Here is a 15,474-nt window from a genome sequence, read left to right on the forward strand (position 1 = left end):
CTGAAGTGCAAAGCAACATTACAAAGAATGAAACACTTTTACAAAGCTCGAGACAAATTAACATTTTATAAAACACATTTACATTTTATAAAACACATTCTCTGTAATGTTGCCTTGCACTTCAGGGCCACCGTAAGAGACCCTGCCATTCAAATCAATATTTAGAAAAGATCAAGTCTGACTTGGCAGTGGCAATTATGCCTTAAAAAGGACCATAGAAAATATGGTTCTACCTGTAGTAGCCCATTAACAAAACTAGTCATGCTAGTAGCTCCTCAAGGCTTTAAGGTTCAATATACAAAAGAACTAAGTTATAACATGGACGAACTCAACACGACATTGCATACCTACAACATAGAATACTTGTACATATAATGGATCTCCTTGGAAAGTTATGAAGCTAAGGAATAGGAATCCATTAGAAGTAAACCCATTTCTATTACCATCCCAGAATGGAAAAAAATTAAAAGGTTGATATCACCTTATAATCTAATTGCAAAAAAAATGATTATGACCAATATTCCATGATAATGATGCCGCTGAATGTATTCTGCTGCTCTTTACACAATCTGACTCAACGTTTGAATTAAATAAACAGAAGAAAACAAAATAACATTTATGGTACAATTTATTAGGATACATACAGGTTTCTGGGAAATCGTGTCTGAATCTTGAATAAGTGGCAAGCAAAAACAAACAGATTCCCTAAAAAAAGCAGGGAGGGATAGGACTACTTCAGCCTACAACAATAACTCACACTGTAAATTCAGCATCATTTCCAAAGCACTAACTCATCAGTACACCAGAAGCATGTCATCTGCACTTTGCTCTTTACATTCTTTGCAGAAATACTGTTTGCATACTCATTAAAAGTCTGTTAATCAAGGGAAAGCTACTGTGATGTGTTGCATTTCATTCATTGTAAAATAGTTCAGGGTAAAGGTTCCAGTGAATCATATTGCTGTGCTTATTCAACATGTGCTGTGGAAATGGTCGAAAAGGTAAACATGAAGGCTTATGGTGCTGGTCAACTTTCATTGAGGTAAATAAAGGCTTCAGATACTATTTAGAATTAATAATGTACCCTATTTATTGATGATGGGCTTGAAGAGGAAACGGATTCTGCTGTGGTCCATTACTGCAATGTAGAGTACATAGAATACTGTCGGAGGTAAGAACACTACTAACTGAGGGCATCTAGCTGCAGAATGACAAAAAATAGATTAAAATATTTCAAAAGAAAATTAGAGACATACTGCAAGTATCACTATCGATGTCTTCTAAGGAAATCAATTTCCTTAAACCAATTTTTTTTTTAAACGTTCTGGAAGTATACTGTAGCCCCTGAAATATTATTTCTGACACTCAATGCCCACTGTAACTGGCAGGCTGGGTAGAAGCAGTGAATGATTCAAGGGCAATCTTCCATTCCCCCATGTTAGCCATGCTAGATTATCAGTAATATTGCCCTAGTTCACAACAAACATCAATGTTCTGTATAAATCCATTCCATCAATGCCAGTATTCTCATGCCTCCATCAGAACTCTTCACTGGGCAGATTTCACTCCTCACGGTCTACTCAGCAGAGGCGGTCTCTGACGAAATGGAAACAAGTAGCAGTGATGACTACACCCACACTGGAGTGACTGGAGGGAGCTCAACCAATGGAAGGATTTACAGGTGGAGGAGACGCAGAAGGACAAAGGTGGGTGGAGAAGGCACACATTTGGTGTTTTCCATCGTCTCCCTCAGCAGACCTGTAAACATTGGAGAGAGGGAGTTGTAAATGTCACAAGTACCAAGTGTTTCCATCCATCTATTTGGGATTTAAAAACCCTTGGTTACATCATCAGTTGTCCATCTTGATGCACACCATCACAATATTCACAATCATGAGTATCAGATTGCCAAAAATTTCTAATTGTATTAACAAGTAAGAATTTTGCTGACAGCAACAGAATGCTGTACCAAAGTTCAGTGGCAGCTGGCCACAAGTGAGCCAGTTGAGGTGGTTTGGGCATCTGGTAAGGATGCCCCCTGGACGCCTCCCTTGGGAGGTGTTCCAGACACGTCCAGCTGGGAAGAGGCCCCGGCAAAGACCCAGGACCAGGTGGAGAGATTATATCTCTGCACTGGCCTGGGAACGCCTTGGGATCCCCTAGTCAGAGCTGGTGGATGTGGCCCGGGAAAGGGAAGTCTGGGGTCCCCTGCTGGAGCTGTTGCCCCCGCGACCCGACCCCGGATAAGTGGCTGAAGATGAGATGAACATAAATAAAATATCTGCTTTTCCTGCACGTCCTGTCTGTCTGCATGTCTCAGCTGGGCCTTAGAAGCAGTTGCGTCAATTACTCAGCATCCTAAAATAGACTCCGCTTTCGGCCATTGTCTTTTGGCTCTAGTCAGTGCTAGTCTCGCATGGCGCCTGTTTAACGACATGATGAGCGACATAAAGCACTAATTGGAGAAAATAAGAAAACCCCAGGTTTTGCATTAAGCTTGCCTTATTGGGGCAAGTTAACATTGCTACGCAGCTGGAGGACAGACACACTCAAAGTGAGGACCCACAACCAGGACGTGGATGAAAACAGGCTCATTTTAGTCAAAATAAGTCTTTTTGTGGGGCTTTTGAGTAGGTCCATCATACTTGTAGGGGCATGAGACTTCTTCGGCTGGGGTTTCGCCAACTCGCTCCTTGGAAATCAGCTGCTGTTTCCACCCATCGGGTATCACACAGTTGAACCTTCTAGCCACACAAGCGGCAAGTCCACCTTCCGGGTAGAACCAGAGCAGGGCGCACGAGGCGTCACATGACTGTTTCCTGCTGTCGCTTCTACTTTCTGAATGTGACTTTTCAGTTTGTTTCCTGTTAACTTTCCTCCGCCTGACAATAAACTACCTGTTTGAGAAAGATCTTTGTTGTCGTGCATCTGTTTGGGTCCGTGTACAGATCATAACAGTCTGAGCAAAATAACCCCCAAGCATCCAAATCATAAATTCCCCTTTTGAAGTTTTGCACAAAATTATGAATTTAATCTATTCTTTTTTTAGCGATTTACATGCAGCGTGGATTGTAGGCGCCTCACAAACAATTTCAAACCCTTTTGTGCACGTTTGAAGGTCAGGGGCGCCTTTTCTAAGCCAATCCTCACTCTCAAGCATCATTTTACACTTTAGCTTGGCTTCTGAGTGTCTCTTTACCACGTGGTGTTAGTAGGGCTGGGCGATATATCGATATAAACAAATATATTGAGATATTTTTTAAATGGGATATGGAATTAGACAATTTCGCATACATCGATAAATTTCAATTTGCGCTCTGAAAGCAAGCTGCCGACCCGGAGCTCTCGGCACTGCTTCTCGCCCTCGCCCCGCCCATCCTCGTTCACGCGCAGAGGGGGGAGGGGCAGGGACACACACTTCAACAAACATGGAGGAAGCAACAACGTCTGCGTCTGCGCAGCGTGCGGAGGAGGAATTTGTTTGTTAAAAAAAAAGCAGTGGCTCAGTAATTTGAAGATGGTTCGGATTTAAAGTATCCGATGAACAACAAAACAACGTTATATGTAGGGACAGCTCTATAGCACAAACTGCTATACGAAGAGTGTGTGAAACTGCGCGCTACAGAAGCCGCACGCCAGAAACAACCCGAACAAGCTCCAGCCCCGAAACAAAGCTTACTGCAAACCTCATTTTCCCGCAGTGTGCCTTATGAAAGGAAAAGTGACACGTGGTGTACTATAACGAAAGCGCTGTCCTATCACATTGCTAAAGATATGGTCCCTGTTGCAACTGAACAAGTCGGATTCAAAATGCTCCTGAAAACGATTGACCCGAGATATGAGCTTCCCAGTCGCAACTACTTTGAAAGAGAAGCACTGCCAAAAATGTATCCTGAAGTCAGGCAGAGCGGCTCGCTAATGTGACCCATTTTGCATTGACCAGCGATATGTGGTCGAGCAGGACGTGTGAGCCCTACATGAGCGTGACAGTTCACTTCATTCAAGACTGGGAGATGAAAACAGGATTTTTTAAATTTATATGTGCACCTTATGGAGCTTTGTTTTAAAAAAGAATACTCCTGTTATACACTATTTATGTTTACATATTATTATTTGAACGGCTGAGCATTTGTTTATTATAATTTATTCATTGTGCAACTCCTTACTGAAATAGCTGGTTTTAATTAAACGACTGATGACATGTCATATTTGGCTTTGACATTTGCGTTCAGGTTTTCTTCCCTTTTAATGTGAAGAAAATATCGGGATATATACCGTATATCGATATCCAGCCAATATATACCGGGATATGACTTTTGGTCTATATCACCCAGCCCTGGGTGTTAGATTGATTTGTAAAAGTCACCATTTTTCATAGGGCTTTAATTTTTCAGTTGATTCTTGTTTTTTTGTATTGATATACACTCAGCTAAAGGATTATTAGGAACACCACACTAATACTGTGTTTGACCCCCTTTCGCCTTCAGAACTGCCTTAATTCTACGTGGCATTGATTCAACAAGGTGCAGAAAGCATTCTTTAGAAATGGTGGCCCATATTGATAGGACAGCATCTTGCAGTTGATGGAGATTTGTGGGATGCACATCCAGGGCATGAAGCTCCTGTTCCACCACATCCCAAAGATGCTCTATTGGGTTGAGATTTGGTGACTGTGGGGGCCATTTTATTACAGTGAACTCATTGTCATGTTCAAGGAACCAATCTGAAATGATGTGAACTTTGTGACATGGTGGATTATCCTGCTGGAAGTAGCCATCAGAGGATGGTACATGGTGGCCATAAAGGGATGGACATGGTCAGAAACAATGCTCAGGTAGGCCGTGACATTTAAACGATGCCCAATTGGCACTAAGGGGCCTAAAGTGGGCCAAGAAAACATCCCCCACACCATGACACCACCAGCAGCAGCCTGCACAGTAGTAACAAGGCATGATGGATCCATGTTCTTATGCTGTTTACGCCAAATTCGGACTCTACCATCTGAATGTCTGTTGTGGCTTGACAAATGCTTTGCTGCATACCTCGGTTGAGTGTTTTTTTTAGTCCAAGTCGCTCTTCTATCAGCTTGAATCAGTCGGCCCATTCTCCTCTGACCTCTAGCATTAACAAGGCATTTTCACCCACAGGACTGCCGCATACTGGATGGTTTCCCCTTTTCACACCATTCTTTGTAAACCCTAGAAATGGTTGTGCGTGAAAATCCCAGTAACTGAGCAGATTGTGAAATACTCAGACCGGCCTGCCTGGCACCAACAACCATGCCACGCTCAGAACTGCTTAAATCACTTTTCCCATTCTGACATTCAGTTTGGAGTTCAGGAGATTCTTGACCAGGACCACAACCCTAAATGCATTGAAGCAACTGCCGTGTGATTAGTTGATCAGATAATTGCATTAATGAGAAATTGAACAAGTGTTCCTAATAATCCTTTAGGAGAGTGTAAATCCTCACAAGAAACAAAGCAAATTATTTCCAGAGTTATTACACTTTTTATCATGGTATGCCATTTTCAGAGCAGAGGCCAAAAACTGACTTGGTCACAAAGCAGTTAGAGTGCAACAAATAATTTAAAAAATGGCTTTTTCCTTCAACAATTATATTTAAATCGGCTAGAAGGGACTCAATTGGAGTAAGTTCTGGATTGTTAACAGTATATGAAATCATACTAGATCCTATGTTTCCTTATCTTGCAAGATATGGATGGATTAATTGATGAGATTGATTATGGCAGCATTTACCTTACTAATTTAGTCTTTTGTTAATGATAATATATTGGTTTGGCCATAAGGACCGGATGACGGGAAGGTTCATTATACACACGGAAAGTTGTAAATCTGTTTTTACAATCCTGATGTGTTTATAGATCCCCGTGCCATGTGCACCAACATCAATGACGCTATACAATACAACAAAAAGAAAAGCCGAACTTTCCGAGTTGCTTGTACTTATAATGTAACTTTCATTCTAAAAATTCTATCAACAAATGGCCCCTCACCTTCTGGTCGGACATCATGCCGTTGGCCTGCAGTGGAGTTGGATGTCCCCCGAGCAGACCCCCTCCAGGCCGGTCATGTTCACAGAAGATCGTCCCATTGACATAGTGAAAGCGATCGCCAGGGACTAAGCGGTTCCTACAGGTACCACAGGTAAAACACTAGGAAAACCACAGCGTGTATAATCAAGATTAGCTCATTGACAGCAGCATGACAACTGTGTGGATGTAAATGTAGGACGGCTACAATTGCTCAATCATACTTACTTTAAGGTGGTAAACGTTGCCTTGTGCTCGCATAACCATCTCACTTGCAGGTATGGACTGTCCACAAGCACTGCAGGTACCACTGTGTCCAAACAGCCTGCACATGAAGCCATGGCACACGTCTGTCAATTCAGCTACTAGAACCCAATCTCATCATCAGCACTTCTTTTTATTGTATAGAAAATCATAAATTGACTCAACTTTTAAATAATCATTCAACCATTGATTGCATGAGCTACCATACACCAACCAGGTGCCACCTGCTGGAACTAACATCGTACTGAGATTCTCCAAAGACAATCCAGTAAGAAAACTTTAGACTAAAAAGTTCCTACACAGTAAATCCCAGCTGTGCCCTTAGTGCTGGACCACGTAACTCTAATGGGGACACCTGCTACTGAACATAAACTATTGATAGATAAATGGAATATTGATAGATGGTGGTCAGTTTATTCGCAATAAGAGTTAGTAAGAATAAGTTTAAAAAGAGAGACATGTCCTTTTACCACAAGTTGATGTGGATCTTTGTGTGAATGAAATGTCTAAAACATAATACCACACGGATCATTATTAACGGCTTAGTTTTCACCTGCATGGACTTCCACTACTCTCGGAAAGGTTGACCAATGCCCACACAGATGAAAGTACCTGATGTAGTCGTTCTTGCAGAGGATCATGCCCCCTTTGCTGTAGCAGGTGCTGCTGTACTCGCCCAGCTGAGCATGGCAGCAGGAGCACTTGAGGCATTGCGTGTGCCAGTACCGCTCCATGGAGAAGAGCAGGAAGCGGTCTGCAATGCGTCCTCCACAGCCTGCACACAACCTGCACGCCGTGCCCCCGCCCATCACTGCCACTGTGGACGCCTCCACCCTGCTGTTCACCATAGCAACCTGAAGATCGGGCCAGCCATGAGAAGTTAGAAAAGGGAGGCAGGCGAGTGGAAATATAACATTAAAATAATTAAATATGAGGCATTCTTAAAAAGGAAAAGCTCCAAACTGCTTACTTTCTGAATAAAATAGCCTTTTCCTTGAAAAACATCAGTTTGGATGGGTCAATATGTTTATTAAGGTCTCAAACATGGGTTGAGGTGTGCACTAGGTTGACATTGTTTTTAAAAGTTTTTCAGTGGTTTGATGATCTTATTTTTTGAGTCTGTACAATTAGTAAAATATGGAATAAATTGTTATGGGATCATCAATGTATATTAAAAAAAATAAGTTAGGCAGTTGATAATTTAGGGCTTTAACTCACATTCCTTTAACGTAATTATTTTCCAATAGTCGTAGTGCACAGTGAAATGATCTATTTTCATAAAATAGTTAATTTCAAATCTGTACATTGGTGTTTAACAAATGAAATTGCTGAATAAATTGCAAACAAACAACTTTGGAATGTTTTGCAATGTCTGATACATGATTTAAAATTGACATTTACTTTCTCAAACTAAACATAACACAATCATTTGTGCAAATAATTAGCCTAGTCCCTTGTATTTTGAGTTTTCAGCAGCTGTTTCCTGTAATGCTAACCAACAACTATGCATTCAAGAATATTTTTGTTCGCACCATTTAGGACCCAGTGCCGTTAACCACTCATCAAAAGTCAGTCACCCAAAAAATGAAAGTTTACACTAAACAGGTTTGTAACTGTGAAGGTTCTCCTCTACCATGGTGTTTTAAGGTTGGAACCGGGCTGTCTGGTCCTTAGGGATGCGACACATAAAATGTTTGTGTTCTAAGCGTGTTGTGAAACTAGTAACGTTTTGGTGAGGCTAATAGAGCTTGAGGGTTGGAATGGGATACAGTCCAACAACTGGCTCAAAGGCGAGCATTTTAGAAAGGAAGAGCCAATCAACTGGATCACAACTTTTAGTGCCAAGGATTTGCAAGCCCACTCAATTATCCATAAATCCAAAATGATCATGCATGAAGAGGAATGAGGACGCAGAGAGAATTACAACAGACAAGACCATGGCCCCCTTGGCACCAGATCCAATCAATTGGCTTTGGACATCCAGGTAGAAAACCCAACAGGAAAAAACACAGTTCACAGGCCTACAAATAACTGACTTCACCTAATCATTTGTCCCAAATGCTGGGCAGCACGATTGCACTGTGACAACCGGTGCACTTCATTAAAGTCATTCTGTTGCTCATTTATTCATCATCTCTTTCAAACCTCAAATGCAAGCAAGCAAAACACTTATTGTGTTCTAGATGAAATAGTTCAGTTGCTAAAGCTGTACGCGTTAGGAACCAACATTTAACATGGTTCTCCCGTTTCATTTTTCCATTACAAAAGTGAACAGATTTCATGTACAGCTGGGAATAATACTGCTTTTGAATCACACAGAGTACAACCAATGTGTGCTACTCAGCAATGAGTCAGCAACACTAGCTCTTCAGCCGCTTCCAGGATTTATAATTAGCGCTAACAACAACATAAAATAATTGCAGGTCTAGATTAATTTTCCAAATGAGCAACAGCAGCACAATTTGTCCTCTAGAGCGTCTCATTTCAGCAAGGGCATGTTCCGCTTTACGACTAGCCTTCCCACAAGATTATTTGAGATTGCAGCAGCTGGTCCTCTGCAGTGAAGCAGGCTGCCCTCAATACCCTCATTTCCTAGAGTAGACACCTGGCTCTAATCAGCCACAGGAACACCATGTAAAGCAGCCCAAGGCTGCATTAGAACCACAAACAGCCTCATGCACAGGGAACAAACCTTCCCATTACTCAAGGCTTATTCATGAATGACTACTCAAATTTAAAAAATGTCACTTTCAAATTATCCCATTTTAAGTCTAGTTTTCGCAGTATTGAGAAGCTACAATCACTCTATTATTTGGACTTTTTCTAACTTTTCTAATCCATCATCAACAACAAAGGGCAATAGGCCAAACCACCGTGCACAGTCGTTCTCCAATCACAGGATTGGCGGTTCAAACCCAAATCCTGCTAAACCGTGTGTCCATGAGTCTTTGGGCAAGACTGGACTCAACCCCAACATTGCTAGCTGTGATTACGGTGTGTGAATGTAAGGTACTGATGGGCAGGTGGCACTGTGTGTGGCAGGAAGCATCAGTTATAATCATTAATACACTTGATTATTGAAGCGCTTTGAGTGGTCAGAAGACACTAGAAAAGCACTACACAAGCACAGTCCATTTACCAATATAATTTAACATAGTTTTCTCTTCCTTGAAAAATAAGAAATAATTGTATTTAAATTCCTGCATACATTATCCAGGTTTCTGTTGGTTGGGTCTCATTAAAAAATATTAAATAAATGCCGTAACTGGTTTAAACCTAGCCTAATCAGTCCATGCAGAGAGCCACGACTTTGGGACAGAACCGATGGAAATATGTAAAACCCAAACTAGACACTACATATGTGTTCGCTGATGCTCATCTGGGGAGAATTGCAGGGGAAAGAAAGAGTAGATCAGTTGGGGAGTGTTACCCGAACACCTTAAGCTTAAAGGCTTCAAGTCCACCTGTTCCAGTAGTTCAAAATGTGGAGCCAAAAGTCAAAGTCAAAGTAGCTTTATTGGTCAATTGCTGCATGTCAGACATACAGGTAATCGAAAAAACAAAAGGGCATCCAACAAGGCGGGGGCAGTTTACGGTTTACCCCCCCCTCATGAAGAGGCACACCACGGGGATGCTGGCCTACATCTCTGCTCTCAAATCCAACACCTAAACCATAGGCCATGAGGCCACTGCTCAGCTGTGTGCCCCCCCCCCCCCTTAAGTGCACTCGGACCGGAAAGGGAGAAAAAACGGGGTCACGGATTGTTCTCACACATTTCAAACAGGTCTAGAACGCTATCAAATTAGGCCCACCATGCCTGTGTGAAGTCCCCATCCTGCATTCAGGGGGTTCCCCTGGACGGAGAATTGCTGCTCTAGAATGGGTTAGCCACGTGAAGCAAACGATAGTTTAAGGAAAGTTTCTACCATCGGCAGGGTTGCCACTCGGTTGGCTGGCAGTTGAAAGAATTGCTTCCGTATGAACAGTAACGCTCCAATAACAGAAGTGAGAGATGAAGGTTGGACATCTCGCTGGTGGCGCAAAGAGCTTTTGATACGACAGTCAGCGAAGCATCAAGGAGAGAGCCTCTACCCTTCGGGAGTTCCAGCCAATTCCGGCTGGCAGAACGGCGTAGGGGTTTACGATGAGGTTATGCGATGGTGGCGCATGGAGTAGTGCGGCTGCCCCATGTCAAAGTGTCCCTGAGCAAGACATCCAACCCTTAATCGCTCCGCAGGCAAAATGTAAGCCATGGGTTAGAATGCAACGCAAGACACTTTGGATAAAAGCGTCGGCGAAATGACATGTAATGTAATGCTAAAGGTCAGAGGTCACAAACTGGCAGGCTGCATTCCGGACCCGGACCTCGAAGCGGTCCCATCCAGACACGGACCCAAAGCTAAAATAGGCGGTTGTGATTGAAAACCTGACATGGTACTTTTTGGTCGTTTTTACTGTAGTGGATTAAAGCACCGACCAATAGCATCCCACAGGATAACACTTGACCAATCGAGTCTGTGCATGCCAGGCAGGATAATATTGTCTCAACAGTGCAGACAGATTAAACATAGCCGCAAATTCTAAATAAAAAGACGGCAGGAAGCATAAGAAAGACAGCGTCATTTGAGGAAAAGACGAGTGAGAATGCGAGAGAAAGGGACAGATGAGCAGTTAGTGATTTTATTTTTGTGGGTTATATACATTTCTATGATTTACACATAAACTCTGGGCAAAGCTACGAGCACATCACTGATGGGCCCATTCCAGGCTATTTCTCTGACATTTGGCTTGGGAAACCTTTATCTTCCTAATTAACACCAGTGGCAGGAGCTCCTGAGCTGGGGAGCTTCTCTTGTAGTAGATATGCCCCGTTAGAGCTGTAGACTCAGTAAAGCTGGCTGCATGCTCAGCAAAGAGCATGATTTGATCAGATGAGGGTCCGGCACAAAAAGAGAGGAACTGTTTCAATCAATCACCAACCACCACGAGCCTACTACTACTACTACTACTACTACTGGGACAGCAACAACAGAAACAGCTGCAATAATGCTGACAATGCAGGAGTTTTTAGTAGATGCTCAAGCTGGCCTAATATGGCGGCCGTGTTCTCCTACTTATATATCCGTATTTCTTCTACCTTCCTAGAGTTGTGCGTGGGGCTCTAATAACCTGCAGAGTGACATTCCTCTCACCTGGCGGCTCTTCACGCGCTGATGACGTCGCGGCGTTTCTCTCCCACTCAGGTGGCGGGGACAGGAGCACGGAACTTCTCCCTTGCTATGTCCTCCTCAGGTTTGTCTGTGTGGAGATAAGCCAACTGGTCGTCTCTTTTCCATTCACCGAGGTCTGACAGGAGGTGGGATGGCTGATGGTTCTGTGGAAGCTTCCAAGGAGCAGCGCTGTGCTCCCGCGAGCAGAGAACGGAGTGCAACGACGATCAGCTCCACTCATTTAAACGGATGTGTAACTACTACTGCTATGACGAGGGGAGGGGGCGGGGCTTCCGCCTCCTTATAAGGTGAATGAGGAGAAGAGAGTTTGCCTAATAGAATGTTGAAACTAAGCAATGATCATATCGTCTGTAAATGTAGCAACAACAAAGCCTACATGATGGATCGAATGTGTCGATAAGTCTCATTGAGAGAAAGCCGTAAAAATGTTTTGCCATGAACCAACGTAATAAAACAGGAAAACCCATAAAATAACAGTGTTTCTCTGCAAAACGTTGAATGAAAATTTCCTTTGATTTATGGTTAATTCCACTTTATTTGAATTTAGATATTTTACTTTTTTGTTTCACAGCCGTTGCTGACAGTCATTTGACCGTTTTTAAAGTCTTAGTATTGTGATACGATGATATCAGATCCTTCAAATGTTTTTTTACTACACATATATAAACACATTTCAGAATATATTATTGTATCTAGGGTTAGTGCGGGGAGACTCCATAGAAGTGCTCAGGGGGAAACATTTCAGTCAGTTCCCTGTCATCGCCTTTAATGATGTGATTATAAATAGTCAGCACTGAGTACCTCTTTAGCTGGAACCACAATCCTACATCACACACGACTGCAAAGGTCTTTACGAAGCACAGAAGAGCTTTACTGTCTGGACAGTGCTCAAGGATCCGGAGTCTCAGAGGTTCCATATTTTGGTTAATGTTCTTGTTAAACAGAACAGGCTTATATAAAGACACAGGGGAACTAATCTGTTGAGTTAAAGGGGAGGACTGACAAAGCTATAGGGAAACAGCTGATGACTATAAAACATCGACATTGTGATGCCACACCCAAACCCATTTGCCGGTATGGGTTTGCATATCTATGAAAGGTTGGGGAGGGTACTTAATATCATATTTCATTGGCGGGCTGTCGGTGAGTCCGAAAATCACAACAAAGACCAAGAGTGTAATGATTACCACATGCAGTCGCATTGTATATTTCCCATCTTGTCCGCTCAGAAAACAACACACATTTGTAGAGAGTGACCTCTGGTGGATAAACTGCCAACATGCAAGAATTAAGGCTGTAGAAAATATAGACCGATATACAGTATATGCATCATCAGAGGTGATATATGATGGACGCAATCCTCAAGCCAAGTCAAGCCCTGGCCACGCAAATGGGGTTCTGTGAGTGTCTGCTATAACCCCCATGGTTCTATATACGTGTACATGCATGTATGGTTCACTACAGAGAACACGAGTTTGAGCATATGCATTCGTGTTGTTTGTTTAAACCACAAATTGCACGCAGATTCAATTTAAACTAAATTAATTTCAATTCAATTCAGCGAAATTCATGCATATATTGACAAACAGTATAATTCAATAACAACCCCGTAGTAGAAGCCCATGTGTCGACGCCCTAGAAAGTTGCTTGATCAATAGCTCATGTATGTGTGTTCAGGATATCTCTGACTCCACGCATGCTGAAATTCTGCCAATTATTAAAACTCGTTTAATTGAAACTCAAAAAGTATATAGTAATAATAATAGTATTGTTAAGGTAAAGTCAGATATTTCCTGAACTCAAACATACACGAGTTAGTGTCTGGAATTATTGATTAAATAGCTTAAATGCGTTTACCGTAAACATCAGCATATAAGTGCACTACTATAAAGGTGTCTGCTGAGTTGACCACGGTCAGAGGACTTTTAGCTACTAAATCCAATCCCAATGACAACAACAACAACAACGAGAGAGGAATACTTCGTACATCTTTATTACCTGAAGTAACGTTGACTGACATCATTCAGCCCGTTTCTGTTCCGTTTTCTTCTACTGACATTTAATCACGTAACGTCACTGACGTTGACGTTTAACGTCATGTTACACGCCTCTTGTGTACATTCTGCCTCGGAACCCTCTGGTTCTCAGGTAACGTTAAAGGTTCCCAGAAGAGTGAGGATTGCTGAAGTATCAATACACGGCCCGTGAGTAAACAAAGACTTTTGGCTTTGGTTCATCTGTGTTTTTAGAGAATGTGGGTTGTTGTTATGCTAAATGTTAGCTTTGTTAGCTTATATTGCTAACTATAACGTTAGCCAGAGAGCCGAGTGGTCATAGAGAAGATGCTGTGGAGATAGCTTTGGCTAAGCTAACGTTATGCGGTCTACATTTAGCATTTACTAGCGTAAAGCTAGCTAGTTAACCTGCCTACAGCGGGCTAATATTTATATCGTTGCTACTAAGAGCTAACTACACTTTCATTGGCAGCCTGACAGCGACTGTCATAACACCCAAAGGGTTGGTACGGTAGCTTAACGTTTTAGTTTTCGCTTCTAGATACATAACGTAACTCACTAACGTAATTCACGCATTGTACGATAACACCACATTATAACACGGGTAGATGAAATACAGTGCTCTGATTGGTTGAGTCAAGAGGAATACATTATTGGACGATAATGTACAGTTGCTGTTTACATTGACACGAACGTTCCATATCACTGCGCACTCAAAGTAACCGGTTAGATTTTGTGCGACCGTTAGTTGACATTTTAGCTCGGTGGCGATCGCTGGAACCCCCCGGAAATCCCACAAATGATCGTTTTGATGCAATGCGAGCTTTTGCAACCGGACAACTAAGGTGGACCTAATGAGCGATGTGAATTTGTGAGACGGCGCGAGACCCAATGCTGTTTACATGCAAGTATGGGGACTATTTTCCCTCTAGACGGATGCAATGTGATACACAACGTTTGCTGGCGACATTTATTTTGCAGCTTTTTACTTACTGTTCATAATTCCGCTGGTAACCGTGTTATAAAAGCAATAAGGTACGGGAGGCAGCACTTTATATTCAATAGTGTAAGTGTTCGAGGGTTGCCGGTGTTACACCCCTACTGGATTTTACATCTACTGGCTTTCCTACGCATGCGTGTTTGTGTTTACCCGACGGCAGCAGATGTGTCTGCGTCTGTATCCTGATTCGTCACACATTCACAAACATATTATAACATCAATATAATGTTTATATAACATAAATCTACCAAACGAGGGTGTAACTACACCCTCGAACTGTTACATTATTGGACGATAAAGTACAACTGCAGAGGCCCTTTGCCTCGCACATTGAGTTCCTCTTGGTTGGGGTTTCGTGTGGTTTGTTTTTGACGCGTGACAAATGTTCATGAGTCAACCAGTCTTTTTACTGTCTTTTATTTTGTTCTTCTTTGCATATACATACCAATGCCAATTCGTTCACGTTTACCTTCACGTTTCACGTTCACCTTCACGCTTCACGCTTGACGCTTCACGTTTCACCTTCACGTTCACGCTTCACGTTTCACGGTCGAAAAACTATTTCCCTTCCAACACCCAACACCTGTGCCCAGTAACCCCTCTGATTATATAGCCATTGTGGCCTAATTGAAACACCTCCTCTCATCTCCCTAGGGGGTGGGGCTAACAGACAAACAATAACGACAATGGCTCTTACACACCGGCCCCTAATTGGTTCTGGCGACAGACAAGACAATTTCACATAATTCTATAACATAAGGAGCCATTACATTTGAAACAAAAAAAACATTTTAAAGTAATCAGTTTCAATTCACTTATCTATATACACTTTACAATATAAACATCATGCTGGTTCAATATTATTTTTTACATGTCTGCTGCTTCGCAAAGAAGACAAATCTTTCCCATT

General features: G+C 42.3%; 2 protein-coding genes across 6 annotated transcripts in view; one reads left to right on the forward strand and one right to left on the reverse strand.

The window, feature by feature from the left end:
* Positions 1 to 610: 610 nt before the first annotated feature.
* On the reverse strand, positions 611 to 14,670 carry lmo4a (LIM domain only 4a). 3 transcript variants are annotated; one of them, XM_037484824.2, is made up of 6 exons: positions 14,558 to 14,670; positions 11,511 to 11,616; positions 6,930 to 7,171; positions 6,282 to 6,378; positions 6,018 to 6,176; positions 611 to 1,758 (listed from the first exon to the last, which is right to left on the reverse strand). In XM_037484824.2, the coding sequence occupies exons 3-6, from the start codon at positions 7,163 to 7,165 to the stop codon at positions 1,750 to 1,752; spliced, it is 501 nt and encodes a 166-aa protein (XP_037340721.1). In that variant the 5' UTR covers positions 7,166 to 7,171; positions 11,511 to 11,616; positions 14,558 to 14,670; the 3' UTR covers positions 611 to 1,749. The 3 variants fall into 3 exon arrangements, with proteins under 3 accessions (XP_037340721.1, XP_037340720.1, XP_062414889.1); XM_037484823.2 differs by lacking the exon at positions 14,558 to 14,670 and adding an exon at positions 13,548 to 13,607; XM_062558905.1 differs by lacking the exon at positions 14,558 to 14,670 and adding an exon at positions 13,537 to 13,597.
* lrsam1 (leucine rich repeat and sterile alpha motif containing 1) overlaps positions 13,618 to 15,474 on the forward strand; it is a 28,086-nt gene continuing 26,229 nt past the window's right edge. For 2 of the 3 annotated variants that reach the window (XM_037484778.2, XM_062558904.1), the window contains exon 1: positions 13,618 to 13,753. The gene's annotated coding sequence lies outside the window, so the exon portion shown is untranslated. Of the gene's footprint in view, positions 13,754 to 13,786; positions 14,473 to 15,474 lie in introns of those variants that run through there. The other variant, XM_062558903.1, reaches the window with a different exon arrangement.

This window comes from Pungitius pungitius, chromosome 18 (assembly GCF_949316345.1).
Source record: "Pungitius pungitius chromosome 18, fPunPun2.1, whole genome shotgun sequence".
NCBI classification, from domain to species: Eukaryota; Metazoa; Chordata; class Actinopteri; order Perciformes; family Gasterosteidae; genus Pungitius; species Pungitius pungitius.